Source organism: Budorcas taxicolor, chromosome 21 (genome assembly GCF_023091745.1).
Source record: "Budorcas taxicolor isolate Tak-1 chromosome 21, Takin1.1, whole genome shotgun sequence".
In the NCBI taxonomy this organism is placed as follows: domain Eukaryota; kingdom Metazoa; phylum Chordata; class Mammalia; order Artiodactyla; family Bovidae; genus Budorcas; species Budorcas taxicolor.
The window spans coordinates 34,430,599-34,457,165 of NC_068930.1; the positions used below are offsets into that span (position 1 = coordinate 34,430,599).

At 53.0% G+C, this 26,567-nt stretch overlaps 1 protein-coding gene across 1 annotated transcript; it reads right to left on the reverse strand.

The window, feature by feature from the left end:
* Nucleotides 1-693: 693 nt before the first annotated feature.
* CIB2 (calcium and integrin binding family member 2) lies at nt 694-26,067 on the reverse strand. Its single transcript, XM_052659764.1, has 6 exons — nt 25,937-26,067; nt 19,145-19,179; nt 7,539-7,650; nt 4,417-4,564; nt 1,702-1,897; nt 694-1,298 (listed from the first exon to the last, which is right to left on the reverse strand). The coding sequence occupies exons 1-6, from the start codon at nt 25,985-25,987 to the stop codon at nt 1,277-1,279; spliced, it is 564 nt and encodes a 187-aa protein (XP_052515724.1). The 5' UTR covers nt 25,988-26,067; the 3' UTR covers nt 694-1,276.
* Between the last annotated feature and the right edge of the window lie 500 nt (nt 26,068-26,567).

Sequence of the window (26,567 nt, forward strand, 5' to 3'; positions counted from 1 at the left end):
GACCCTGGGGCAGCTGAGCTCCTGGGGGCCATCCCCTCTGCCCCTCTCCGCCCCCACCTTTATGCGGGCCTCATAATGCAAGCTGGGCAGACCCTGGTCCGACCCTTCTGCTGCAGATGAGTGAGCAGGGTGGCGGGCGGGGAGGGACAGAGAACCAGAGAGGAGCAGCAACCTGCCTGAGGCTGCAGAGTCAGCAGCCTGGGCGCCGCTGGGCGGTTTCTGGAGTCAGCCAGTGGGTGCTTGCTGGCCTCCCTATATAACCAGGTCACCCTCATCTGTGCTCTGCCTCCAGCCAGTGGTGGTCTTTAGGGGTGGCTCTCAGACCCCTCCTAACGCAGGCCCAAACCTGGCCAGCTGCCCGGGCTCAGCCTGAGCACTGCTGGGCGGTTTCTGGAGCCAGCCAGTGGGCGCCTGCCGGCCATCCCTATGTGACTGGTCACCATGGACCCGGCCCCATGCCTGATACAGACGTTCGCTGGAATGGCTCTCACTATGAGGGATGTGGAGATGATTTTTCACCCAACATCGGCTCTTCATGGAGCTCCCTAGGATCTGGGGCACAGATATGTCTCCTCCCAAGGACACAAGCACTAAAATAAAGTTGGTGCCAAAGGTGGGAAGGCAGAGCTTAATCTCAAGAGGTGAGGTGCTCATGGGGAGATTTCAAGGAGAAAAGGGGTCAACAAACAGAGAACATGAAAGTGTTTTACTATTAGGAGTTCACAAATCTGGACAGCACACACCACTGAGGATTCCACGTCGTCAGGGAGGGCGGATGGGGTGGTGGACAGGGGCCGAGTCCTTGCACCCACGGTTCCCTCAGCTTCACATTGGGAAGGACCGGGGAGAAGGAACAGACGGGCCCGGGGTGCAGCCCAGCTGTGGGCTCTAGAGAAAGATTGCATAGCTTGTTAAACCTTGTCCTCTTTTTGTTTTTCCATTTGCCCTGGGCAACCCGGGTGCCTTGGACAAGTCAGCACCCCAGCCCTGTTAGGGGTTCCTCCTCCCCCTCCCACTGGGGCCATTTCTGATGGGAGTAGGGAAAGTGGGGGAAGAGAGGGAGGGCCTGGGGAGGGCCCACAGGGGGACTGGGAAGGGCCCTACTCCTCACATCCCCCCTTCCCTGGTTTTTTTTTTTTTTTTTTTTTTTTTGCTGAAAGGGCCAAAGAAGTGTTTGTGGGTGTAAACCGCCGAGGCCACAGCTCCACTCCTGGGGAGCTTGGAGGTCACACTCGTGCGGGCACCGGGCCGGATGGTCGGCTTCTGGTCACTGTTCTCAGATCCGGATGTGGAAAGTGCTGGAAAGAAGGAAAGAGCAAGAAGGGGTGAGCGGCTCTGGACCAGATGGGTAAAGGTGCTCGCAGAAAGCCAACCAGGCCCCGCGTCCAACCCGGACAGTCCCTCCGGGAGGACACAGAGTTCATGAATAATCCACACGAGGGAACGAAGGCCTGGAGGGCCAGCCGTGCCTGCGCGTCCAACCCCACCTGACCAAAGGGCCCCCAGGTCTTATCCTTCCCCCGAGAGTCCGGCCCTGCTGGGGACAGCGGGCTCACCAGGCACACACTGAGGGCAGCTGGGCCTGGAGCCTGACCTGCCTCCTGGGCCGCACGGGGCCTGCGGCGCCACTGCTCTTAGGGGTCTCCCGGCTGCAGCCCCCATGAGGCCCACCCCACCCAAGCCAGCCCCTTGGAGCCGCACCTGAGGAAGTCCGGGGCCTTGGCGATCATGTCCTCAAAGTCTGCGAAGCCCAGCTTGCCGTCACCGTCGAGGTCGGCCTCTTCGATGACCTTGTCACACACCAGCACCACCTCGTCCTCGTCCAGCTCCGACTTGGTGAGCCGGGCTAGCGTCAGCTGCAGGTCCTCCTTGCAGATGAAGTTGTCTGTGTTGAAGTCTGCAGGGAGGGGGTGGGGACACTCAGGCCACTCTCCTCCAAGCTGGTCACACCAGACACCTCCCCGCGCGCCCTCTGGGGACGCTGGATCCTGCTCTTCAGCCAACCGGGACCAAGGGGGCTCACCCACAGGGCACCTCTGGACACCACGTTCAACAGACCCACATTCACCATCTGCACAAACCCCCAGCACGACGGCAAGCACACACTTAGCCTGAGACACTTGGGATGTCCAAATCTGAGGCTTCCTGGGAACATGAGACCCAGGCCTAATGGCCCTCCTAGCTTTGCCCCACAGTAGACTTCATGTTCCCTCTAGAGCTAAAGAAACCAAGGCCCAGACAGGCCAAACGACTGAATCAAGGTCAGATGTCTGCTTGGATGGGAAGCTGGGATGCTGGCCAGGGCCTGGTTGATGCTAAGACCCACATTTTCTAAACTGCACCACATTGCCTCTGGCCCCTAGCCAGACAAGGAGGCCAGGAGACTCAGAAGGCCCTCAGAGAAAGGCCCCATGCCTGGCTTGAAAGAGCAGGGAACGATTTAATTCTAATCCTTGGCAAAAGGCACTACCGCTGCCCACAGCCCAGCAACACGTCCAGAGGGCCGAGCCACACAGGCTCATAGAGGGAATGGGAACACCCTTCTGACTGCTTTTCAACCCAACTGTCAACTCTTTCTTCGCCCGTGCTGTTTCTTCTACCTGGAGGGCACTTCCCACGTATCTGTGCAGCAGACTCCATCAAGTTTTAGCTCAAACCCCTCCTCCTGGTTGGCTGGGGGCCGGGGCGGGGGTGGGGGTGGCGCTTCCTAGACATAAGGGCTCTTCTTGCCAACTGGCCAAACCCTAGCATCAGTGGTAGTGAGGAAGAGCACAATGTAAGCACTTCAGGCTCCATCTCATTTAATTTTCACCATGAGCCTTTTCAGTGGGTACAATTAGAACCCCCACAGTACAGATGAAGAAACAGGCTCGGAAAGGACAAATGACTTGAGGTCACATCCCTGCTCAGTGCGGGACCCCAGAGCCCAAGCTCTTGTCTGGGCACCCTCCATGGCACATCCCCACACTGGCCTATGAAGGGGCCCTGGGGTAGGCACAAGATAGGATACTTCTCTGCCCTCTGGTGGTGCCTCTCTGTAGGGTTGGCAAGATGGGGAACCCTCTGCCCATTCTATATGAGGAAACTAAGGTCAAGGGAGTGGGTGATCCTTGCTAGAAGTCAGGGCCCAGTTTCTGCCCAGCACCAAACCCCAGGTCCCCAGTTGCCTTTCTCCATTCTACACTCCCATCCAGGGAGGTTGGGGAGCCCTGGTTCTCCCTTCACCTGTCCCCATGCCTGCCTGGCTTCCCCTGTGTGCCCTGCACTTCCCCTCTCTGGCAGACGATAGCCTTTCCCAGGAGCAATGTCCTGGGGTCCAGCATTAAGGGGACGATGGGTGGAATCTGAGAGGTTTTTTTCCTTGAACCTTGTGGGTGTAGTTTGTGGAGAAAGACAAGGTGGATACCATGCCTCTGCTGTGCAAATACAATGTGGGTGCAGAGATGTATGTAGACGAAAGTTCCCTGAAATAAACAGGACAACTAGAAAATGAAAAAACAGCCCAGTGGACCCCACTGCCTTGGGATCTCCTGGCTGACCAAAGATGCGGGGGACAGGAGGTTTGTCCGTGGCTCCTCTTTTCCAGGACGGGTTCCAACCCCTCCTTGGGCTTCAGAGTTCCCATCTGAGCACTGTCTGAGGGTTTGACACCAGTCCCAGTCCTCTGGAGCAGAAACCAAGGGCTTCGTGGGTGCTTGGCGCCCTCTGGTGGCCAGTAGGATAATGGGTCCTGGGCTGGGCTGGGCTGGGCTGGGGTGAAATGAGGTCACCCTATCTCTGGCAGCAGTTGCTGGAGTCGGGTTGGGGGGACCAAGGAGCCTACCTCTCAGCCCAGCCTCACCACCTGCAGAGGGCTCCTCTCCAGAACTCTGGCCTCTGCCAGTCTAGCTCCTCCAATTCACACCTCCAGGATGCTGAGAGAGCTTTCGAGAACACAGCGCTGCCTGGCCTCACCTGAAGCCCCATAGTAACCCCCAAACTCCTTGGCTGGCTCCTCAAAAGCCCAGCCACAATGACCTCTCCAGACTTACACTGTGCTCATCCCAGCACGGTGATCTCCCTGTCAGCTCCCCAGGCCCGGTGCCGTGTGCTTCCCTGAGCTCTTCATAGGCTGCTCCCTGTCCCGGGTGTGCCCACCCGCTTTCTCCTGTGAACGAACTCCAGGCCCTGCTGAGAGGTCGCCATGTGTGAACTCACTGCATGCTAACTGCCCACTCTCCCTCCTCTGATCTCAAGACCCTACAGGTGTGTATCATGTAAAAGTTGTCCCCTCTGGCCACCGCGCTGGACAAGCACTCTTCAAAGTGTTCTTGGTGTCCCCAGTGTCCCCAGGGTGGGAACCAGCAATAACCAGCTGGCCTATGGAATGCCACCGCCACACACAGCTTCACAGCCCCTGCTCTAGGCCCAGGTTACCGTAGATCTTGAAGGCGTAGCTGGCCTTGAGATCGCGGGGAGCCGACTCACATAGCACAGAAAACATGTCAACAAAGTCATTGAAGGTGAGGTTCCCCTCACCATCCTCAGAGAAAGCCTCCACGATCCTTTCCTTGAAGGGATTCTCCTGAAGAAAACAACCACAGCAGTCACCATGGGTGCAGGCTCACTGGGAGGACCCTGGAGTCCATCTGTTACGCCTCTGGGACCTAACCCCTCTGGGCCTCAGTTTCCCCATCTGTAAAATGGGAATAATAATCACACCTACTTAACTGGGTTGCGAGAGGGTTAAATGAGTTAAAAATAAGGTGTTGGTACAAGGCCCGGCACATCATGAGGAATGCCAGGCTGGATGAGTTACAGGCTGGAATCAAGATAGGCATAAGAAACAAAAACAACCTCAGATATGCAGATGACACGCTAATGACAGAAAGCGAAGAGGAACTAAAGAGCCTCTTGATGAGAGTCAAGGAGGAGAGCAAAAGGCTAAATATTAAAAAAACTAAGATCATGGCATCTGGCCCCGATACTACATGGCAAATAGAAGGGGGAAAGGTGGAAGTAGTGACAGATTTACTCTTCTTGGATTTCAAAATCACTGCAGATGGTGACTGCAGGCATGAAATCAGAAGACAACTGCTTCTTGGCAGGAAAGCGATGACAAAGCTAGACAGTGTGTTGAAAAGCAGAGACATTACTCTGCCAACAAAGGTCTGGATAGTCAAGGCTATGGTCTTCCCAGTTGTACGGTTGTGAGAGCTGGACCATAGTGAAGGCAGAATGCCAAAGAATTGATGCCTTTGAACTGTGGTGCTGGAGAAGACTCCTGACAGTCCCTTGGAAAGCAAGGAGATAAAAGCAGTCAATCAAGGGAGATCAATCCTGAATATTCACTGGAAGGACTGATGCTGAAGCTCCAGTATTTTGGTTGTCTGATGCAAACAGATGACTCTTTAGAAACATCCCTGATGCTGGGAAAGATTGAGGGCAGAAAGAGAAGAGGGTGTCAGAGGATGAGATGGCTGGACAGCATCACCTATGCAATGAACATGAACTTGAGCAAACTCTGGGAGATGGTGAGGGACAGGGAGGCCTGGCGTGCTGCAGTCCATGGCATCACAATGAGTCAGACGCGACTGGGCAACTGAACAACAGCAGCAACAAGGCCTAGCCCTAGTGAGAGCTCTATGAGTGTCACGTTCTGTTATATTGTTCAGATGAGCAGGGTGCCCACTGGAGGCATCGCCTCTTCCAGCAAGAGCAGGGATTAGTCCCATTACCCAGGGAGTACATGGAGTCTCCTGCCTTGACATGCAAGAGAAGACGATGTTCCCGAGTCCAAACTCGTACTGCTCACAGCACAAGGCCAGTATATCAACAGACAAGTTGCTGGGGCAAGCGCTAGCAACTTCATTCATAAAAGCACCAAACTGAGAAGACGGCAGACTCATGTCCCAGAGAACCATGTTGCCTCAGTTAGAATTCAGGCTCCTTCTAAAGCGGGAGGGAGCAAAGTGAAACATTTCCTGGTTCCCATCAGCCTCTGGAGCGAGTGAAGTGAAGTCGCTCAGTCGTGTCCGATTCTTTGCGACCCTGTGGACTGTAGCCTACCAGGCTCCTCCGACCACGGGATTTTCCAAGCAGGAGTACTGGAGTGGGTTGCCATTTCCTTCCCCAGGATCTTCCCAACCCAAGGATCAAATCCAGGTGTCCCGCATTGTAGGCTGACGCTTTACCGTCTGAGCCACTAGGGAAGTCTAGAGGGGAGGTGTTAATTTCTTCCCCCCCTGCAGTCATTCATAGTTGGGCCTGGTCAGGATGTTACCTGTGAGCTTAAACAAAGATATTTTAGCTTAACGCTCACTACCTGGGAGGCAGGGTTCCCAGAGATGGACCATTATGTATAATTTAAGCTTAGAGGCAACATCCCTTTAGAGACTAATTTGGAAGAGAATATAAAGGTTGTTCCCTACTACTACAGCTCTCAGCTCAGACCAAGATCATGGGAGGCAGAAGTGGGGCTCCAGAGGTTGGATAACTGGGCCAGGATCAGAGAATCACTCAGATCCCAGGCCAGCAGTCACCCAACTCCTGTGAATTTTCCTAGGCCAGCCCATAGGGAGGTGAGAAATTATACCAACAACTCCTTCCCCTGATCCCAGCTCACTCAGGGACCATCTCTCCTGGAGTCCTCTACCGCAGCTGGGCCAGCACTGGGCCACTCCACTCTGTGCCCAGTCCAGCAGAGGGGGCTGAGAGACAACCCCGTGGTTCCTCCCAAGTGCCTCCTACCCTCGGATGATCCTCTGAGCCTGGGCTCAAGCCCCCCGCTCTAGGCCAGCCTGGCTGCTTGTCCAGGACTGAGCCTGTGACTTACTATCCCTCAGGACTGAGGTCACAGCCTGGATACAGGCCCCAAGTGGATACCCTGACCCCAGAGTCACACATTTGAGACCTGGAGAGGGGCTATTTGCAAAGACCCACAGCAACGTGCTCTAAAAACCAAACGCTTTTTTACTATTGAAGTGCACTTTCTGTGTATTATAAGTAAGGAACTCGGGAAATGAAACTCGTAGGTCAAGTATATAGACAGTTTGAGGACCAGCAGCATCAGCCTCATCTGGAAGTTTGTTAGAAAAACAGATCCTTGGGCCCCACCCAGACCTACTGAACCTGAATTGGGATTCTGACAAGATCTCAAGGTGATTCCTGGGCATGTTAAAAGTTTGAGAAGGGATGCTATGGATGACTGTGCTGTGAGAGACTACAGCCATGCAAGGAGGAGGCTGGAAGAAAGTTACCTTCAAAAGCAGACACACACAAGGTCTGCCAAGGACAGCAGCTGGGCCGCCTAACAAAGGGGTGAGCAGGTGAGTGCAGGCTAACAGCCTGCAGCCCAGGGGGCAGCACTAGTCACAGCAGCCTGACGCAGTCCCACACACGGGACTCATTTACTCAGAGTGCAGATGAGGAAACTGAGGCACAGTGGGGGGTTCAACTCAGGTCTAGGTGGCTCTGCTGCCCCGCCATCCGGAGGGGCACACCCCCCAGCCCCCAGCCTCCTCCCGAGCTCTGCCTGGCAGCAGCGGCCGCTCGTGTACCCGGAGCTCCGGCATCTGGATGATGAGGCTCATGGGCACGTGGACAATGGGGCTCTTCCTGTAGTCCATCGGGACAAGGTTGGGGGCCAGCTCATAGAACCGTGCGTGGAGCCTGCAGGGGAAGCACAGAGAAGGGGCTGGAGAGGACACAGGCCCCGGGGCCCTCAGAGGCCCAGTGCTGCCTGCCTGCACCCTACCTCCCATGCTGGAGATCCACATTGGCCAGGAGCCTGGGGAGACCATCTCCTCTGCCCACAGGGGATGGCATCTGTGAGGAAGGCAAGTTCTGCCCAGACCCGTGCTGATATCTGGATTGGGTCCTGGCGTTCCCACCACCACTGCTGCTGCAGCCACTGGGCACCCCCACCCTCAAGGGCCTGCAGTCCCACCTTATTTTTTCCTCTTTAGACTCTCGTAAGAATCTATGTGCCAGGCATGTCACCTCTTTCATTTTCCTATGACCGTGTGGACAGGTGCACTGTGACCACAGTTTACAGCTCAGCAAACTGAAGCCTGAAGAAGTTAAGGGTGACTGGTCTACCACCACACAACCAGGAAGTCTCAGCGACTACGGCTGGAACCCAGGACCGGAAATCCAGAGCAGAAGCTCTTAACGCCCCCTCCCCACACCATTTCCACTGTTCCCCACTCCTGACCTGCTGAAGACCTGGCCCAGATTGATATCGCCCCCAAGCTAGGCCCTGAGGGTTGCTGGGTCTCTGCAAGAGCTTCCAAAAACCCTCACATCCTGGGAAGCCCCTGAGCCTGGGCCACCCACAGCCTCTCTCTAGCTGGGAGCTGTTGGGATGGAGCCCACTCCCCTGAGCCTGGCCCTCCTCGCTGATGGGTTGGGTCCCCAGCTCCCTCCCATCCTCCCGCCTGGCTGAGGAGTCCCTGGAACACAAGCCCGCCTCCATGTTGTGTGGACCCTCAGGGTGCTGCCAGATGGGGGGATAAGTGTCAGGAGCATTGACTGGGGGGCCATGGTAGGTAACCTGCCTAAGGTGAGGCCAGGGTTGCAGGGGCTTGGATTGAAGGGGCCCATACTTCCTGGGGCCCATCTGCCCTGCTACCCTCAAAGCCAGAGCAACCTTGGTCTTCTTCTAAGCAGCCTGACCCAGTGACACACTCCTAAGCCCATCCTTAGCAGGCCCTTCAGCATAGCCACCCAGTTCCCCATCAGGTTCCACCCAACTCTTGTTGCCCAGCTGCCCAGCCCTCTCCATCAGAGCAGATAACTGCTTGCCCAGAGCACACTATTTATGTGATGTCAGCCACTGTTCAGCAAGTGCTCACTCTGTGCCCAGCTCTGGGCTAATCCTGTATGCACCGCTCTACAGTAAGTCCCCAACACACGAACCTTCAAGTTGCGAACTTTTAGAGACACAAACGTCTGTTCCCATGTCCCATCACCTAAGTTAGTTCACGAGACTGCTGTATATTGTCACACGTGTGCATCCCCTACAAGTGGTTGTGCGTTTGTGTACTTTACAGCACCGTGTAGAGTACACGAGTGCAGAATCTGTGTCAGGCTAGGTCTGCAAGAGGAGGGACCTCACTAAACTCCTTGCTGTGCAACAACACTCATTCTGATACCAACGAAGGCCTGATAGAAGGCAGGCCCAAAGAAAGGATAGAGACAAAAGGAAGAAACTGAAGAACCAGAGAGATTCATGACACAGGAGATGGCAAGGGGATTTTCTTTATTTGAGGAGGCACTGCTGGTTGCTGATTCACAGGACCCAATGTAGAACAGCACAGCAAGGCTGCGGCAGCTGTTCAGAACGCAATCCGTGCTACTGTGTCATGAGAAAAAAAAGAGCTGCTACTCAGACATCACTGGATTGTTTTTCAAGAGGGTAGACAGAACGGAATCAGCTAGGAACAGAGCATCTGAGCCATCAATGTCAGGGATGAGTGAAGCTGCAGTTTGCCCTCCATCTCCTATTGCTGGTGACCCTTCAGCTCTGCCATCTCCCACCTCCTCTCTCCCCTCCAGTCAGTGACTTCTTACCTGTTCGCTCGATGCCAGCCCCTGTATGCCAGCTATTGTACCATGCTACTGTACTTTTCAAGGTGCTGTAAGATTTAAAATGTCTTTTCTGTATTATTTGCGTGAAAAGTACTGAAAAGTTATTACAGTACAGTACTACATAGCCAATTATTGGCTGGGTATCTTCTTTGCTCTCACTTTTGGCATCGAGGAAAAATCGGCCCTATTTTATACTGTCCCCAAACATGGGACCAGGGCTCTGGATCACCATTTATGTGTCTAGTTTCATATGCTTTCGAGAGGACCATCACATTTCCCACCTGACCTAGGCATCTGGGATGTGCTGTTGGGGTGTTTCTGGGGGTTGGCTTACACCTCCACAATTGTGTGGGGTGGCTGCACCAGGAGTGTGAAGTCAGACTAAGGCTGGAGCCCTGCCTAATCCTCTCATTAGCTGCATGGCCTTGGGCGAGCAGGTGAACTCCACGGAGAACAGACTTCTGAATGTGCTACCCTCCTCACGCCTGTGAGGATTAAAAAGGATGGCATTAGTAAAACCACCCTGCCTCAACAGATGGCTGTTAGCACACTGCCTGCCATGTCAGGGGCTACCTGGAAAGGAGGGATTTGGGAGAAGGTCTCTGGGTACTGGTGGAGTTGAGGAGCTGTCTTCTGGGGTGCGAAGGCCATCTTCTGCCCTGGGACATGGATCTGTTCTGATTCCACGACTAAAGTGATACTGGATTTTTTTTTTTTTTTTTAAGAAAATTCAAGGAGAATTTGTAAAGATGAATCCCTGTGGGAGAAACTTCGAAATTGTCACAGAACTACATTCCTATCACCCATCCTCCCAATAAAGGGCACTATTGAATTCAAGATGTATATTTCAGTCCCCTCCTAAGTCCCAGGAGTAGAAATGATGCCTATGCTTGATATCTATGCTACTTGAACTGGTCCAGAGCATGAGGCAAAAAAGCAAAGGCCTCCCAGTTTAAGAAGTCAATAATGCTGTATGACCCTTACACATACAGATGCAATAATCTTGTAAAATAACATTAGTAAATCAGGTCCAATAGCATTTGAAAGAATAATACATTGGGACCAAGGAGGATCTATTCCAGGAATGCCAGGAAGGATCAATGTTTGGAAATTTGTGAATACAAATTGCATTAGTAGGCAGCAAACAAATATTTCAATCATCTTGATGGCTGCATTTATGATGAGACAACTGTATGGACACAGAAAAATATCTGAAGGGCACATGTTTACACTGATGGTCCCTGTGGGGCAGGAGCAAAGTGAGAAGAGGGAGGCCAACTTTCACTTACCACTTCATATACTTGTGAATTGCTTCAATTTTTTAGAGTATTAATAAAAAGTATTTTAAGGTACATATTAATTCTCATCAATAAAGAAATTAAAATCCTTGGGACTTCCCTGCTAGTCCAGTAGGTAGGACTCACTGCTTTTAGTGCCGAGGACCCAGGTTCAATCCCTGGTCAGGGAACCAAGATCCCGCAAGCCACATGGCATAACCAAAAAAAAAACTTTAAAAATCCTTCAGTTCAGTTCAGTCGCTCAGTCATGTCCAACTCTTTGTGACCCCATGAATCGAGCACACCAGGCCTCCCTGTCCATCACCAACTCCCGGAGTTCACTCAGACTCACGTCCATCGAGTTGGTGATGCCATCCAGCCATCTCATCCTCTGTTGTCCCCTTCTCCTCCTGCCCCCAATCCCTCCCAGCATCAGAGTCTTTTCCAATGAGTCAACTCTTCGCATCAGGTGGCCAAAGTACTGGAGTTTCAGCTTTTAGCATCATTCCCTCCAAAGAAATCCCAGGGCTGATCTCCTTCAGAATGGACTGGTTGGATCTCCTCACAGTCCAAGGGACTCTCAAGAGTCTTCTCCAACACCACACTTCAAAAGCATCCATTCTTCGGCACTCAGCTTTCTTCACAGTCCAACTCTCACATCCATACATGACCGCTGGAAAAACCATAGCCTTGACTAGACGGACCTTTGTTGGAAAGTAATGTCTCTGCTTTTGGATATGCTATCTAGGTTGGACATAACTTTCCTTCCAAGGAGTAAGCGTCTTTTAATTTCATGGCTGCAGTCACCATCTGCAGTGATTTTGGAGCCCAAAAAAATAAGGTCTGACACTGTTTCCACTGTTGCCCCATCTATTTCCCATGAACTGATGCGACCAGATGCCATGATGTTCATTTTCTGAATGTTGAACTTTAAGCCAACTTTTTCACTCTCCTCTTTCACTTTCATCAAGAGGCTTCTTAGTTCCTCTTTACTTTCTGCCATAAGGGTGGTGTCATCTGCATATCTGAGGTTATTGATATTTCTCCCAGCAATCTTGATTCCAGCTTGTGCTTCATCCAGCCCAGCATTTCTCATGATGTACTCTGCATAGAAGTTAAATAAGCAGGGTGACAATATACAGCCTTGACGTACTCCTTTTCCTATTTGGAACCAGTCTGTTGTTCCATGTCCAGTTCTAACTGTTGCTTCCTGACCTGCATATAGGTTTCTCAAGAGGCAGGTCAGGTGGTCTGGTATTCCCATCTCTTTCAGAATTCTCCACAGTTTATTGTGATCCACACAGTCAAAGGCTTTGGCATAATCAATAAAGCAGAAATAGATGTTTTTCTGGAACTCTCTTGCTTTTTCCATGATCCAGCGGATGCTGGCAAATTGATCTCTGGTTCCTCTGCCTTTTCTAAAACCAGCTTGAACATCTGGAAGTTCACGGTTCACGTATTGCTGAAGCCTGGCTTGGAGAATTTTGAGCATTGCTTTACTAGCGTGTGAGATGAGTGCAAATGTGCGGTAGTTTGAGCATTCTTTGGCATTGCCTTTCTTTGGGATTGGAATGAAAACGGACCTTTTCCAGTCCTGTGGCCACTGCTGAGTTTTCCACATTTGCTGGCATATTGAGTGCAGCACTTTCACAGCATCATCTTTCAGGATTTGAAATAGCTCAACTGGAATTTCATCACCTCCACTAGCTTTGTTCGTGGTGATGCTTTCTAAGGCCCACTTGACTTCACGTTCCAGGATGTCTGGCTCTAGGTGAGTGATCACACCATCGTGATTATCTGAGTTGTGAAGATCTTTTTTGTACAGTTCTTTTGTGTATTCTTGCCACCTCTTCTTAATATCTTCAGCTTCTGTTAGGTCCATTTCTGTCCTTTATCGAGCCCATCTTTGCATGAAATGTTCCCTTGGTATCTCTAGTTTTCTTGAAGAGATCTCTAGTCTTTCCCATTCTGTTGTTTTCCTCTATTTCTTTGCACTGATCGCTGAGAAAGGCTTTCTTATCTCTTCTTGCTATTCTTTGGAACTCTGCATTCAGATGCTTATATCTTTCCTTTTCTCCTTGGCTTTTCGCTTCTCTTCTTTTCACAGCTATTTAAGGCCTCCTCAGACAGCCATTTTGCTTTTTTGCATTTCTTTTCCATGGGAATGGTCTTGATCCCTGTGTCCTGTACAATGTCATGACCTCTGGCCATAGTTCATCAGGCACTCTATCAGATCTAGTCCCTTAAATCTATTTCTCACTTGCACTGTATAATCATAAGGGATTTGATTTAGGTCATACCTGAATGGTCTAGTGGTTTTCCCTGCTTTCTTCAATTTAAGTCTGAATTTGGCAATAAGGAGTTCATGATCTGAGCCACAGTCAGCTCCTGGTCTTGTTTTTGTTGACTGTATAGAGCTTCTCCATCTTTGGCTGCAAAGAATATAATCAATCTGATTTTGGTGTTGACCATCTGGGGACGTCCATGTGTAGAATCATCTCCTGTGTTGTTGGAAGAGAGTGTTTGCTATGACCAGTGCATTTTCTTGGCAAAACTCTATTAGCCTTTGCCCTGCTTCATTCATACGCCAAGGCCAAATATGCCTGTTACTCCAGGTGTTTCTTGACTTCCTACTTTTGCATTCCAGTCCCCTAGAATGAAAAGGACATCTTTTTTGGGTGTTAGTTCTAAAAGGTCTTGTAGGTCTTCATAGGACCGTTCAACTTCAGCTTCTTCAGCATTACTGGTTGGGGCACAGACTTGGATTACTGTGATATTGAATGGTTTGTCTTGGAAACCAACAGAGATCATTCTGTCGTTTTTGAGATTGCATCCAAGTACTGCATTTCGCACTCTTTTGTTGACCATGATGGCTACTCTGTTTCTTCTAAGGGATTCCTGCCCACAGTAGTAGATATAATGGTCATCTGAGTTAAATTCACCCATTCTAGTCCATTTTAGTTCGCTGATTCCTAGAATGTCGATATTTGCTCTTGCCATCTCCTGTTTGACCTCTTCCAATTTGCCTTGATTCACGGACCTGACATTCCAGGTTCCTGTGCAATATTGCTCTTTACAGCATCCTTCATCAAACATAAACAAAAGGATACTCTCTATCTCAAATCAACACCCAACATTAAACTTAAATGACAAAGTAAACATTCCCATATAAGTGGGGTTCCTAACCATCACCCCTTGGGCCTCCCTGGTGGCTCAGCAGTAAAGAATCTACCTGCAATGCAGGAGACACAGGTTCAATTTGGGTCAGGAAGACCTCCCGGAGAAGGAAACGGCAACCCACTCCAGTACTCTTGCCTGAGAAATCCACTGCAGTAGCCTGGCGGGCTACAATCCATGGGGTTGTGAAAGAGTCAGATGTGACTTAGCAACTAAACAACAACACCATCATCATCATTATATAACATTCCCCCCCTGCGTGCCAGTCAATGTAATTAGTCAGGAAAATAAAATAGTGTGCTTAAACTTTAGAGAGGAGGCAAATTACTATTTGCTGGAAAACCAAGAATAGCCACTTTGAAAACGATCTGAATGAGAAAGAGCTCAATAGCTCTTCTATGCAATAGGTTTTCTATCAGTATTCACCTATTCAAAAATACTATATAAAAAAGATCTGATTCACAATACAACCCCCCAAAAACTCAAAATAACTACACATAAAATAACATGAAGTGTGTACAAGGAAAACCATGGAACTTTACCAAAGGATGTAAAATAGTTAAGGAATTAGATAACTTTACTGATTGGAAAGACTTATTACTATAAGGATGGCCATGTTCTCATTTTCTTCTTCATTTTATAAAATTAACATTTTCTTCTTCATTTTATAAAATGAACATTTTCTTCTTCTTCATTTTATAAAATGAACACAGTCTTAATTGAAATCTGCAAGATATCTGAGAACTTGTCAGCCTGATTCAAAAGTCTGTTCAGAAGAATAAATGTAGGAGAGTTGTGGGGAGACCATGAAAAAAGTAATTGGGCAGATGTTTGCCCCATTGGATGTGAAAACTGTTTAAAGCTACAATAAATAAAACCGTATGGAACAGACACTGGTGTAGAAGAGGCAACCCAAATACAGTATAAATGAGATTAGTCCATGACAAACAGCATTTGAAATTAGTGAGGAGAAGATGAATTCTTCTGGAAGTCACAGATAGGTTGGTGGTCCACACTCATGACTAGCTTTCAGGTAAAATAAGAGTTTAAAATTTAGTTGATAACACTTACAAATTAAACTTACATGACAAACCTTGATTCCCTGATCACACTGAGGCTTGATTTCCCCAGGGCCCCAATCAGTTGGGGCTTAGGAAGAGCTTTTCTGCAGATCCTGGTCCCAAAACATTCCCAGCAGGGTACACAGGTTCATTTCGTTGCAGTGTATGTTGGCCCTGGCAGGCAGCAAAGTTTGAGACCCTTGGAATATTCAATAAATGATTTGGGGACAGAAGACAAGAAAGATGTAACAGCCAGTGTGACTGAGGAAGCAGGGAAATGGGGACTCAGGCGTGGCTGCTAAAGACCAGTTAGAAATAAAAATCAAAAGCCTGAAAAATGTCCACATCTTTTGATCCAGAAATCTGTTAGAAATGTACCCTAAGGAAATAATCCCAGCGGTGTGGGTTACATGTCAAGGTGTCCCAAGAATGTTCCCTACAGTGCTAATCGTAACAGGGAAACTTTGCAAACCTGTATGTCCAACTAAATGAACTGAAGAGGTGGTGAGATCAATTTTTAAATCTTATCTATCTTCACAAGTCGCCTAAAAGGAAAAGAAATTTAAAGCAGATTACAGAACAACCTGATCAAAATTTCCAATAAACACATACAAAGGAGACTACTTGCATAGTATGTACCTAAAGGTCAAATATATCAAAACGTTAATAGCTGTTGTTTCTGGGTGGCAGGACTGCTGATAATCTTTTGTTCTCTCTTGACTGCTTTATTTTCTAATTTTCTACCGTCATCATATAGCACAGGAGAAATAAAAATTAAAAGTAATTAAAATACATTATGCAGAGTTTCTAAATGGTTGAGAAAATAAAACAGAAGATAAAGTAACCCATAGGCAAGCACCCCGGGTGCCAGCTGGGTCTCTGTGCTCAGGAGCACAGGTCAACTGGAGGCTGGGGGAACCACCTACGGCAAAGAAGGTGGCTGAAGGTGGGGCTGCCCAGTCAGGCTCAGCATCGGGGTGGAAGAGCTGTGCCCTGGGGAGCAACTGGATCCACCCTGGAGTGGGGGTGGGGTTGTGTTATGTGAGTAGGGAGGAGTCGGGGAGGGGAGAATTCCCCAATGGGTATCTGAGACTCGGTATCACTGACCCGAGGCTGCCAGAGAGCTTGGTCCCAAGCTGCAAAGAAGAACCTGCCGCTCATGTTTCCTCCTCGCCATCTGGTCACTACTCAGGGTGCAGCTCACCCAGAAACCCATCCAGGTGGGGGTGGGGATACAGCGCTGGAAGGCCCCTGAAGCCCTGGCATCAGGACCCCTGTGATCTGGTCCCCACTGTGTGGCACCCGCTGTGTCTCAGTTGTCACCTCTGTGGCATGGGGATGAGAGTGCCCCAGCCCTGTTTTTCCACGGGCCCCAGTGGCTGGGAGGGCAGGGTGACAGCGTCGTTCAACATAACACAGGCTGCTTGGAGGGCCCTGGGCCCGGGGCCTGGCTCTGCCGCTGGCCTGGCTTGGTGTTGCTGGCCAGGGCCTTGCTCTGCGCCCTCTCTGGGTTCGGGCCCTCGGTCGTCCCGCCTGGACCTGAGATGTGAACAGTGTGGAGAGGACGCGCCTGGCAGGGGTGGTCAGTCACACCAGCTTTTGCCGGGACTCAGAGAGAAGGCTGGAGAAAAGCCAGGGGGCTGAAATGAATTGAGCCATCGTGGCCACGCCTGGACAAGTAATCCCTCACGCTGCCCAGCCTTACCGCCCTTCCTGAGGGTAGACCAATGGGCGACAAAACTCCAAGCAGCCTGTGTTATGCTGAACAACGCTGTCACCCTGCCCTCCCAGCCACTGGGGCCCATGGAAAAACAGGGCCGGGGGCACTCTCATCCCCACATCGCAGAGGTGGCAACTGAGACACAGCAGGTGCCACACAGTGGGGACCAGATCACAGGGGTCCTGATGCCAGGGCTTCACCCCTCCTCCACCCGCCTCGACCAAACTTTGCAGAAAAAGCACCAGGTCTGGTCCCCGACGAGTGCTAACACAGAAGTGAGTCCGGAAGGAACCAGAGACAGAGCAGGCAGCGGGGGACTCAGCGAGGGTGTCCAGCTACCAGAAAGGGTCCTTTCCCCACATTGTGGATCCCAGGCCTGGGTTGAACTACAGAGGCTGGTACAGAAGGATGTAGAGCTGGGTGGGCCAGGGCTGTAGGGAGCCAGGAGACCCCCTACCCCTGCTCAGACCACCTACCTGCCTGGGATTGATCATCTGCCAAGAGATCAGGGTCCCCCCACAAAAGCCTATCAGGCTGAACCCAATTCCTGGCCTGGCCTGTGAACCACCCTCTTCCCCCGGGCAACGCTGCTACTCTCAGTGAGACCGCTGGGGATGGGGAAGGTAGAAGCAGGTCTGTGCCCTTGCCTCCACTGCTCCTAGCCTGGAATGTTCTCCCCTTGGCCAACCCTACCTATCCTTCATCCACACATTCTTCAAGTGCTTCCTGGTGCCGTGCCCAATGCCAGGCGCGAGGAGCCTGTATCCTGAATGACTTAAAGTCCAGGGGGAAATGGGACCGGAGCCATGAGCCCACAGAGCCCCCTAAGAGGCTTGCAAAAGCATTTGGGGGAAGGTAGCTGGGAGCTCACAGAGCAGATGACTCTGGAGTGGGTCTTGAAGGATGTGCAGGAACACAGCGGGGCAACCTGTGCAAAGGTCTAGGGACAAGCTTTTGTTGCCCGAACAAAAATGGTGGTGGGCCTCACCGGACAAGCAACCTGGGCCTGGCATCTACAGAGGTGGGGGGTGAGGATGGTGGGAGCTCCCTGCAATAGAGGATTGATGTGGTGAGGCTTAAATGAGGATCTTTGCCAAGAACTGTCATAGGTAAGAGGTGTCACTGGAAGGGCTGGGGTGACCTCTGTGTTGTGACAGTTCTGAGGACCATCTGTCCAGATGGGAACCCCAACCCACACATCATTAAAGCTACAGACAAAATTCCGTTATCAAAAAACATACTCTGGCATTCCTCCTCTCAGCCATGCTATGCGGAGAGGTATCATTACCCCCATTTTATAAAAGAATCAGAGGCTCAGCAAGGCTGCACGCTGGTCTGAGGCCAGAGCTGGGAAGTGGAGCCCAGGTTTCTGCTGATGCCAAGGGCTGCGGGCTTTGCCCCTGACCCTGTCTCTCCAAGGTGGTAGGAGTGGGTGTCCCCACCTGCCCAGGGGACAAGCTGGAAAAGCAGCCTGGGCAAAGGAAGAAACAAGGGACACTGTCTGGGCAGAATGGTCACGGCAATGACAGACCACATCTCCCCTGGGTGGTGTAACAGGATCGAGCCCTAGCCTGCCCATCGACCTCCAGCAAAAGCGGTCCTGAGACCATGCTGGCTTTTAGTGCCACCTAAGAGTCCAGGCAGGGGGCCTGGTATGGCCTCTGGGACCAGGTTTCCTGTCATTCTATGAGTCCTGCCCTCCATCTGGTCCTGGAGCTCTGAGGCTGCCAACAACCTTCATCTCTCCTGTCCAGGCCCACCCCACCCCCAAAGAAAGGGACTGTCCTGGAAAGAGACTCTCAGTGGACAGCTCAAGGGCAGTGAGGGCATCCTGCCATGCCCCTGACTTCTGGACCTCCCAGGAATGGCAGGACATCAGAGCCTGAGCATGGGGGCTCTTAGGGATCCCTGTCTAATGACAGGGACCTCCTAGTCAGATAGGTTTCAGGGGGGCAGTGAAATAGCGAGCAGCCTGGAGTCAGAGGCCAGGTCTTCAGTCCCTGGCTGGGCGACTTTAGCCAAGCTGTTCAGCCCCATCTGTAAAGTGAGGATAAAAGGATTCTCCTGTTACAAGGGCACAGTGAGGATTAAATGAAAATGTTTCTGAAACTGTCCACCATGGAGCCTGGCACGCACTCGGTAGACGTTCCATTCCTGGCAGAAGGATATGGGCCAGTTCCTGAGTTCATACAGCAGCCCACATTAGGCTGCTGATGGAGGTGGAAAAGCTTATCCCCAGCTTGGGCGGACCCTGCACACCCCTCTCCCCACAACCCCCTACCCCCAGAGTGACCAGCCCCACCGTTGCCCCCAGAGGGGTGAACAAGAGCCACACTTACTTGAGGATGTCCTTCTTATTGAAGAAGGTGCAGTCCTGTGGAAGGAAAACACACATACAGTTGGCTGTATGGGCCCCAGGCTCCTTCCTCCCTCGCTCAGAGCCGCACAGGCACAGCCACCAGCCCTGCTGCCCCGGCCCATTGAGGGGAGCAGTCTAGTGGGGCCACAAACCGCCTCCTGAAGCTTCTGACCTGAGCCAGGGGGCTGAGTGTCCAGCGTTGCGGGGCTGGGAGGCACACATCGGGGGAGGGCATTTGGAGGGGCTGATGGAGAGTTCCAAGGTGGATGCCATTGATTTGAGGGGCTGAGGGATACCCTGCGGGAGAGAGGAGTGGCTGGGAGACACTCAGGAGACAAAACAGGAGTGAGGACTGACAGGCGTCACACTGCCCAGCTGCAGGGGCAACATCCACGCAGCAGCCCCTGAGGATGGTGTCTTGGGGAGCAGTGGGTGGTGTGTGTCCTGAGCGGCCGCAGGCAGCAAACCCCTGCTCAGAGGCTGAGAGTTCCAGGCACACAGACTGGGGAAGCCCCAGCATCTAACTGCATCTGTAGCCACAGGAACAGATGAGGCTAGAGAAGGCAGTGGAGAGGTTGGCGTGTGGGGGAGGAGGATGGTGGGCAGGGAGGAGCTGTCAGCATCTGGATGGAGGCTGGGTTGGAGGCTTCCCCAAGTAGGCATGGGGTCCCCCAGGTAGGCATGACTCAGGGTGAGGGCAGGACTCGGTCCAGAGGTCACCCAGATTTTAAACTCTTCTTGAGGGTCCTGCCTTTGTCTGGATAACCTGACCCTCACAGTCATGCCTCTGTCCACAGCTCAGCCTGCCTGGTGATGACGGCTACTATGCCAGGCCTGGTGGGAAGAATGGAGGGGAAAAGGACCCAGCACTTCGTAAAATACCCAGCCATGAAGGGCTTTTGTGCTTATCCCCTGCCGTCTGGCTCCTCTGCCTTGGCCTGTTGTTGGAACATAAGGGAGCCCAGAGCAGGCGGGGCCTCCTGGGTAAGCTGACTACAGCTGGCTCTGACAAGGGGCTAACGGCCACAGCCCAGGCGTGCAGACAGCTGGGCCTGCACTCGGTGGGACCTGGAGCCCCGGGCCCTGGGGCAACTATACAGCACGTTGAGGAGGACCCGAGGAAGCAGGCCCACAGGAGGCACATCCAGGGTTTCCAGTGGGCGCCTGAAGGCGAGCCAAAAAGGGAGGCTTGGTGGTGATTTCCAGGCCCCACTAGTCTGTCCTGAGCTACTTGCTGTTCTGCAGGTGTTACACTAAGGACCCTCATGCTGCCTGGCCCTTCTGAGAAACACAGGAGCTTCTGCTGGGGAGGTAAGGCTTTGCTTTCAGCGATGGCTCCTCTGTAGCGTCTAGAAGAGGCCCAGGCTGGGGAAGCAGTGTCCCCTGCGCACCCCACGTGGGCAGAGAATTCCCTGCCCCACAGGCCTAAGACTCAGACAGGATGGAAACCACGTGGGCTGACATTTCAGGAGACCCCAGAAACCTGAAGCAGGCAGCAAAGGCCGCCCAGCTGGGTCTTCCAAGTACAGACTTCTCTCAGCCCCATGGCTGTTTCTTCGGCCTGACGCTGCCCAGCGAGAAGGGTCAGGGCGCTTCCAATCAGCACGGTGGGGATGTCAGGGATGAATGTGGAAGAGGCCAGGTTCTGCTCTCTCTTCCCCTGCCTATCCTCTTCCTCTCCCCTCCCCTCTCTTTTCTCCTCTCTCCAATCCCCTGGGTTGGAAAGGAAGTATCTGGGTCTTGATGTGCGAGTTTTATCGGCAATAGATGGGAAAGCTTCTCACATGACCCTAGTCCCTTATTGCAACTACTTCCCTCTGCCCACATCAGTGGCCCTTGAGATGTGGTTCCTGGACCAGCAACATCACCATCACCTGGGAACTTAGTGGAAATTTAGATTCTTGGGCTTCTCTCCAGACCTACAATCAGCAACTTTGGGAGGGTGGGGCCCAGAAATATGCATTTAGAAAAGTTTCCTCTCATGATGCTGATGTTTGCTAAAGTGTGAGGGCCTCTGCTCTAGAGCAGAATCACCTGGGGACTGCTTAACTCCCTGCATCCTCTCCCATCACCACCAACAGACCCCAGATCAATTATGACAGAATCCCTGAGGGTGGATCCAGGCACCAGCAGTTCGCAAAGTCATCAGGTGACTGCAACATGCACCTGGGAACCATACCACAACCAGTCCGTGATTATCACAGGCTGGTCAGTAGGCACTCTGAATATCCAGTTTTGTTTCGTTCTCATCACTAGCATACATGGGGCAGGGAGCAAGGCATTACCTTCCCATTTTGTAGATGGGAAAACTGAGGTTCAGCAAAGTTGAAGAGCTTGCCCTAAGTCGCACACACACACCAAGGGCTGGGCTGGAACTCAGGCATATGTGCTTCTTGACCACTGACTGCTGACAGGAAACAGACCCGCAGGCCACCCAGGCCAGTCCCACACCCACCACTCCATCTCCTGCTTCCGCTGTGTATTCCCATATGATACACGGTGTGTGCGCAATACAGACTGGGGGGGATGAATGACCAGACTTTTCCACATAAACCTTCCTTCCACAGCAGTTACATTAGCAATTCACTGGCTGGGGAATATCTCACTGAAGGCATCGGCCCTGCCTCATCTAACCTTTCTCCTCATTCTGAACATTTAGACACAGCCATTTCTAGGTTTTTAACATTACCAATAAAGCTGCCCTGAACCTGCTCACTGAGTGATGTTTTGCTCTTTCGTCTGTTGACTTATTTCCCTGGAACACATCCCAAGGAGGCAGCTCACGGAGGAGGAACCCAGCAGGTGCCTTAAAAGCTTCTCAGGGCTCTGAGCAGTCTGGCAGTGGAAAAGGGTTAATAGTCAGATTCAACTTCTCATCTTGCTTTGGATCCTTAGGCAAATCAGTCTCCTTTTGGAACCTCAGTGTCTGCATCTGTAAAATGGGATACTGCCTCTCTGAAAGGGGCAGTGAGAGAAGCAAATACGCTAAATTGCAGAATACAGGCCACAGTTTATGGGGCTTCCCTCCCCATTTTGGACACTCCATCCAGTGACCCATGTCCCAAAGGCACCCCTTCAGAGCCCGCAGCTCTGTGTCTGCTCTCATCCTGAAGACAAAACAAAAACCCTGCCCACCTCCATCTGCTCAGCTACGCAGGGAGTCAGCGCCACAGGTCTACAGGAACTCTTCCTTGTACTCCATTGAGAACAAACGTCACTTCTTGGCCCCTGCCCTTCCACAGGGATAGGTCTTCAGGGAAGAGTTCCACCTCAGGTTAGGGTCACAACGCGTAGGAGTGAGGGATGAAGGGGCCTAATTCAGGCGAGGTGGGCCCTCAGGACTCGCCGCAGAAGACAGGGCAGGCCGGGCTTTCATAGTGGAAGTGCAAACGGCACAGCAGTCAAGGCTGGAGTTCCTCCTCCAAGCCTCCGTTCATACTGCTCTCCCAATCTGGACTGCCTTCTCCACCTTGTCCAGCTTACCCAAATCCTTTCCATGTTCCAAAGCTCAACTCAGGAGAACTTTGCCCAGGGAGCCTCCCTGCTGGTCTATCTGTGCCAGTGGTCCCAAGCCAAGCCACCGCCAGTCCCAGCTGGAGTGGGCTCTCCACAGGGCTCTGCCAATGCAAGCCTGGGCACCGCCACGCCGACCTCCACACAGCTCAGCTGATCCCCACAAGAACTCTTGACACGAGCACAGCAGAGCTAGTATCATTCCCGTTTGGGAGCTGCAGACACCGAGACCCAGAAGAGGACAGTGGCTTGCTAAAGTGTACAGAACTATAGCCCCTCCATGACTTCAAGCCGGGACTTCAGAATCGCTGGAGTTCCTTCCCTTCCTTAGAGCTATGCTTTAACAAGTATTCATCCAAACATCCTCATTCAAAGTTCTCCACTGCCTTTTCTGTACCTGAGCGGGGGACACACAGGAAATGGGATGGAGAGTAAACACTGATGACTGGGTATAAACCATTCTGTGGCCACAAGAAGGACTGGGATGAAGGCATCAGGGAGCCTGTCTCAGAACGGTGAGGCCTGGCATAGACAGAAAGATGGGTCAGACTGGGATGCTTAAGAAGTGAGGGGAGGGCACCAGGAGAACAAGGCCAGAGGTGAAGCCATGCTTGCCTAGAAGCCCTTCGGTGTGCCTGGAACTTGGGGTGCTAGGGGAGGGTGAAGAATGACTCTGGAGGCTGGCTGACCCCAGACTAGGACAGCGTGAGCTCTGCTCTGCACTCTGCTTAGGCTATTATCCCAAGACACTGCGGAATTCCAGGGGGAGGAGAGGGTCACGCCCATGTTTTAGAAAGATCCAGCACATCCTTGACCCTGCACTTCTGCTCCAGGCATGCACAACCGAGAGATGGACAGCTCCCTAGGGCCTCCCACAGCAGTAAAGGGTTGGATAATATGTGTACAGCGCAACTCTAGGCCCAGGAATTCTTTTTTAAAGAAAAACTTGCTTTACAATAGGGATGCATGCTGTGTCTGCTGAAAGAAAATGAGAAGGAGGGAAGGAAATGGAATGAGAAACTGAGGGACTGTGGTAGCAGCGTGTGGATGGAAATTACATCCTGAAACTGAGAGGCCTGGCCCCCTTCCAGCTGTGGAGATGGAGGAGGGGGTCCCCAGGTGAGACCCTAAAGAGGCTGAGTCACAGGACTTGTTCTTGACTGAAAACATGGGCCATAGCAGAGCAGAGTGTCAGACTAGCTGGAGGAGCAGTGGAGGGTCCTGGGGAAGGCAGTGGGCCCTTGGCAGTTTGAGGGGTTGGTGGGAGGGGGTTGGATCTGGAAGGCGGAGAGGTGGTCTAGGGAGACACCTGAACTTTGGGGACGAGGACTGGGGAAGAGGGCAGGAAACGCTGGGGATCCGTTGGGGGAGGGGTGGCTGTTACTCGGGGTCACCCCCAGCGGCCCTGGCTGGCCCTGGCCGGCTGGAGAGTCTCAGAGAGGGAGACGTGGGGCTCTCCGGTTTCACAGCTCTCACTTTTCCCACCGAGCTCAGCCTCTGGCAAAGGATCAGAACCCAGCACTGGGCCTGACTCTGAAGGGAAACTCAACGCCAGGCTGGACTGAGTGGGAATCCAGGTTCCCCACCCCCATGAGGGGACTCTCTTGAGCGTGGCTACCTGCTTGCTTGGCCCCACCTGCAGGTCTTTACCCAAGCGGTCTTCTCGGTCTGGAAGGCCTCTTCCGGGACCCTGATGACCAAAATGCCACTGATCTCTCGAGGGTCTCTGCAAGTGCTGTCTTATTTCCAGACCGACCATTCAAAGCAAAGCTCCCCTTCCCTCCAGGTCTCCCATTGACCCCTAGAGCCCTCCCCTAGAGCACACTCACCGCCGGGCTCTCTGGAGGCAACAGTCTGTTTCTGCAGTCAGCGAGGGCCTTAAGGACAAAGAGTACACACAGCCCCCAGCTTCAACAAAAGGATTGAGCCTTGAATTCACAAGTCAAATTCTTGTGTGAACTTTCACTGCACAGGGTACTGAATGGCTCCTCAGCCTTTGTTTACTCTCCTGTAAAACAGGGCTAATAATCCTGCTCTCGGTGATGATCAAATGACTTGATGCATAGAGAGTATTCATTATAGCGCTGGGCACACGGAAGGCACTCCACCGATGTGGCGCCCCCCCACTCCTTCTCAGGGCCTCACGTGGAACTGAGAAAGTACTGTTATTGACAACCAGCGCTTCCAGGAGCAAAAGGGGTGCCACATCAGAGGACCCATACTTCAAGCTTGACTCTGAAATGTTCACAAAGGCAAGGGGCGGCCATGGAGACCCTACGGGTGTTCATCTCCCCCAGTCATGCTTCACATAGGCCACAATACTGTCTAGGCCCCTCTGCCTGGCAGAGCCTGGAAAGAAGCATCAGAGTTGGGCCTGGGAGGATAAGCGAGATCACCTGAAGCCTGAGGAGCAGCATCCCAGAGAATGTGCAAAAAGGAGCAGGAAAGAGCCCAGTGTGTCAAGGGAAGGAGGATAGCTCTGCGGTGGCTGCAGTGCGCAGGGCAGGAAAAGAGCCTCAGCAGGCTGGCCAGGGCTCTGGGCAAGTCAGGAGTTTGGGCTCCATCCTGCAACCACAGAAAAGTTTGCACATGGGTGGGAGGGCACTGGGATATGATCTGGACAGCTCCCTAACTCTGGAAGCAGAGGGACCTAGGAGGGGTGGTTGCTGGGGCCTAAGGGAGCTCAGAGAGGTGACCATATAAGGCTGGCACCTGGCTTGACTTCTTGTGCCAATTACTTTCATGCGGGGGGCAGAGGGAAAGATCCCAATGGGTAACAAGACATCCCCAACCTAGAATCGTATTTGGGGACTGACGCGCTTCACTTCCAACCCAGCTCATTTCTGCTGTACAGACTCACTCTCCTCGGCGGCTTCCGGGGTTTTGAGGGCTGGGAGAGTCCTCCCTCCAGCCCAAGTTTAAGGATTCCATTTCAGCGCCAATGTGGGCTCTGGGATGAGTGGTCGGGAAGGGGTTTGGGTCCAGACTGGGGCCAAAAGCAAGAAGTCTGAATGAGACAGAGGAAAGGGGAGCAGAAAGACACGCCTGCGAGAATCTTCTAACTGGAAAGCTCTCATTCCTCGGGTGGGGAAACTGAGGCTTGGAGAAGTCACCGGCCCAAGGTCACGCGTCGAGCTGAAGGCAGAAGCAAGGTTTGAACCTGGTGAACCGGCTTTCGGGAGGCCTCGGCAAGCGACGGGAAAAAGAAGGGAGGGAGACGAAGGGCGCCGCTTCGGGATCCGGGGGCGGCCGGACTCACCTGGTAGTTGTCCAGCTGCTCTTCCGTGAAGATGGTCTGCTTGTTCCCCATGGTGGCCGCGGCGCCGTCGCTTGCCCGCCCGGGCTCCGCCTCCCATCCGCGGCCGCCGGAGCCCCGCGCCCGCGGCCCTCGCCAGCCCCGCGGCGGGCAGCTTCCGACGGCCGCCGGACCCACCGCCCCGCCCCGCCGCGCCGCGCCGCGCCCCGCAGCCCACCGAAGGGGGCGGGGCGGGGGCCTGGGAGGCGGGGAAGCGGACCCGGAGCGCGGCGACTCCGCCCCGCGGCCGGGAGAGGGCGGGCGCCCGGCTCCCGGCTGCCGCGCGCCCCGGGCCCGCCAGGGGGCGGCCTGGTCTCGGGAGGCGCTGCCCGGCCCGTCTGGCGCCCGCGCCCGAGTCGGCTGGGCGGACCCGGGAACTTCCGGCCGCCGGGAGTCCAGGGGGCGCGGGGCTGAGGGTGCCGGGCCCGGACCGATCCATCTGAGGGGTGCAGTGGGGGCAAGTAGGTGATCTTGGCGCCCCTGCAGCTGGGGCGCAGGGCGTCAGCGCGGAGCAGGGGGAGAGCCGAGGACTGTGAGTGCGTGGATGCAGCCAGGGCCCGGTTCTGCCAGCATCTCACAGCCTGACCTTGGGCCC

Excerpts from the sequence above, each read along its gene's own strand:
- CIB2 (XM_052659764.1), bottom strand. The coding sequence starts at position 25,987 with ATGGGGAACAAGCAGACCATCTTCACGGAAGAGCAGCTGGACAACTAC. Across the intron at positions 4,565-7,538 it reads TCCAGATGCCGGAGCTCCGG|GAGAATCCCTTCAAGGAAAG; the intron begins GTACACGAGCGG and ends TGTTTTCTTCAG. Across the intron at positions 1,299-1,701 it reads AAGGCCCCGGACTTCCTCAG|CACTTTCCACATCCGGATCT; the intron begins GTGCGGCTCCAA and ends CCTTCTTTCCAG.